General features: G+C 49.6%; 1 protein-coding gene across 1 annotated transcript in view; it reads right to left on the reverse strand.

Moving 5' to 3' along the window:
* Positions 1-200: 200 nt before the first annotated feature.
* Positions 201-1,719, reverse strand: part of LOC121915573 (carcinoembryonic antigen-related cell adhesion molecule 6-like) — a 6,539-nt gene continuing 5,020 nt past the window's right edge. Inside the window, exon 4 of the mRNA XM_042439906.1 lies at positions 201-207. Coding sequence (XP_042295840.1) covers positions 201-207 — 7 coding nt within the window. The remainder of the gene's footprint in view (positions 208-1,719) is intronic.

Below are 1,719 nucleotides of genomic sequence, written 5' to 3' on the forward strand. Positions count from 1 at the left end.
TAAAGATTTGGGGCTTTTTGCTTCATGATCTAGTAAGTGATAGTCTTGGCAACCTCATCCTTTTAGCTCTTAGCTATGGCAATGAAGAGTAATAAGGGGCCTAGAAGAAGAAGAAGAGTAGTATTGGTATGCAGCCAAGCACTGGGAGGATCCAGGCGTCCAACAGAGGGGCTAATTAGAGGGTTCCCTGGCCTCAGGCTTTACAACCTAAAAAAGACAGCAGGACACAAAGGGAAAGTGTGGTTGGGGGGGGGGATCAGGTTCCACATATGAATCTGCCTAGGAAGTGCCCCTTTCCAACATTTAACCTCAGGAACCTCTTCTCCATGGGAAGGGCAATTTCCACATTGAGGAAACCAGGCCTCCCCCAAAGGAGGCCAACCTCCAAGGGCTTGGTTCTGGGACCAGCTAAGAGAGCCCCTGGGGGCCTTGAAGGAGAGGTCACACTCTCTCAACCTCCGGAGGGAGTAGGGCAAAGGGCAGGACTTGCCCACAGAGAAAACTCACTTGCCCGTAGGGGCTCGTGGCAAGTATTCGCTAGCCAGGGATTCGCTAATGGTTTCCTATGGGGAAATATTCCCCAATGGTCCCCTATAGGGAAATATTCCCCAATGATTTCCTATGGGCAAATATTGCCCAATGATTCCCTATGGGCCCATATTCTCCAGTGGTTCCCTATGGGGAGGCATAGTTTTCCTATGGGCAAGTATTCTATTCTTCTCTATGGGCAAGCATTCTTGCCATAAGTTGAAAACAACCTGTAGGCATAGAAGAAAAACACACACACACACACACACACACACAGAGTGTGCGTGTGTTGTGTGTTCCCACTGATATGGTTTCAGTTGACCCTGGGTGGATTTCGGCAGGTTACACTCTCTCAGCCTCATTATGGCCATGGCAAAGCCCCTCTTGCCGAGAAACCCCCATGATAGCAGGCCTTAGGATCAGAAACAATTTGAACGCATACAACAATAACAACAAATACACACACACACAGAGACACTATATGTAACAGCTAGCCTGCTGTTGTGGTTCGAGTTGACCCTGGGTGATCTTGGACAAGTCACACTCTCTCAGCCTCAGAGGATGGCAATGGCAAACGAAAGCACACAACAACAACAACAACAACAACAACAAATATATACATTTATATATATATGGCCTTAGGGTTGCCATGAGTCAGAAATGACTTGGAGGCACACAATAGCAACACCAGCAACAACAAGAGCAATGTCCCTTCTCTCTCTCTTTGCCCCTTACGCTGCAGCATCTCTCCTGAGCCTGTGCTTCATGTTGACTGGAGGGTTCAAGCTGAGGACCGTAACTATCATGGCAGACCCACTGAAGCCGCTGGAAGGGCAGAGTCTCAGCCTAAAAGTCTCCAAGATCCCAAACAACACTGTGTCCTGCCGTTGGCATCGATGGGCAGCTGTTAATAGAGGCCTCCTCCTGGTCCGTTTCCTTCCTCCACTCGCTGGGAAGATAGAAGGAGAAGGCTTCACTGGGCGAGAGGTCCTGAAGCCTGACTGCTCCCTCCACATCCGAGATTTAACTGTGAAGGACTCCGGATCCTATAAGTTCACGATGGATGGCCCCGGGATTTATGCAGAGGGGAAAATGGACATTGTGGTGGCAGGTAAGGCCTTCTCTCTGCACCCAGAGCACTGCCTTTCTTCTGGCGGCTTGGCCTCCTTCCTCGCTTGGCTTTACTTTTAC

The sequence above is a fragment of the Sceloporus undulatus genome, chromosome 9, assembly GCF_019175285.1.
Source record: "Sceloporus undulatus isolate JIND9_A2432 ecotype Alabama chromosome 9, SceUnd_v1.1, whole genome shotgun sequence".
NCBI classification, from domain to species: domain Eukaryota; kingdom Metazoa; phylum Chordata; class Lepidosauria; order Squamata; family Phrynosomatidae; genus Sceloporus; species Sceloporus undulatus.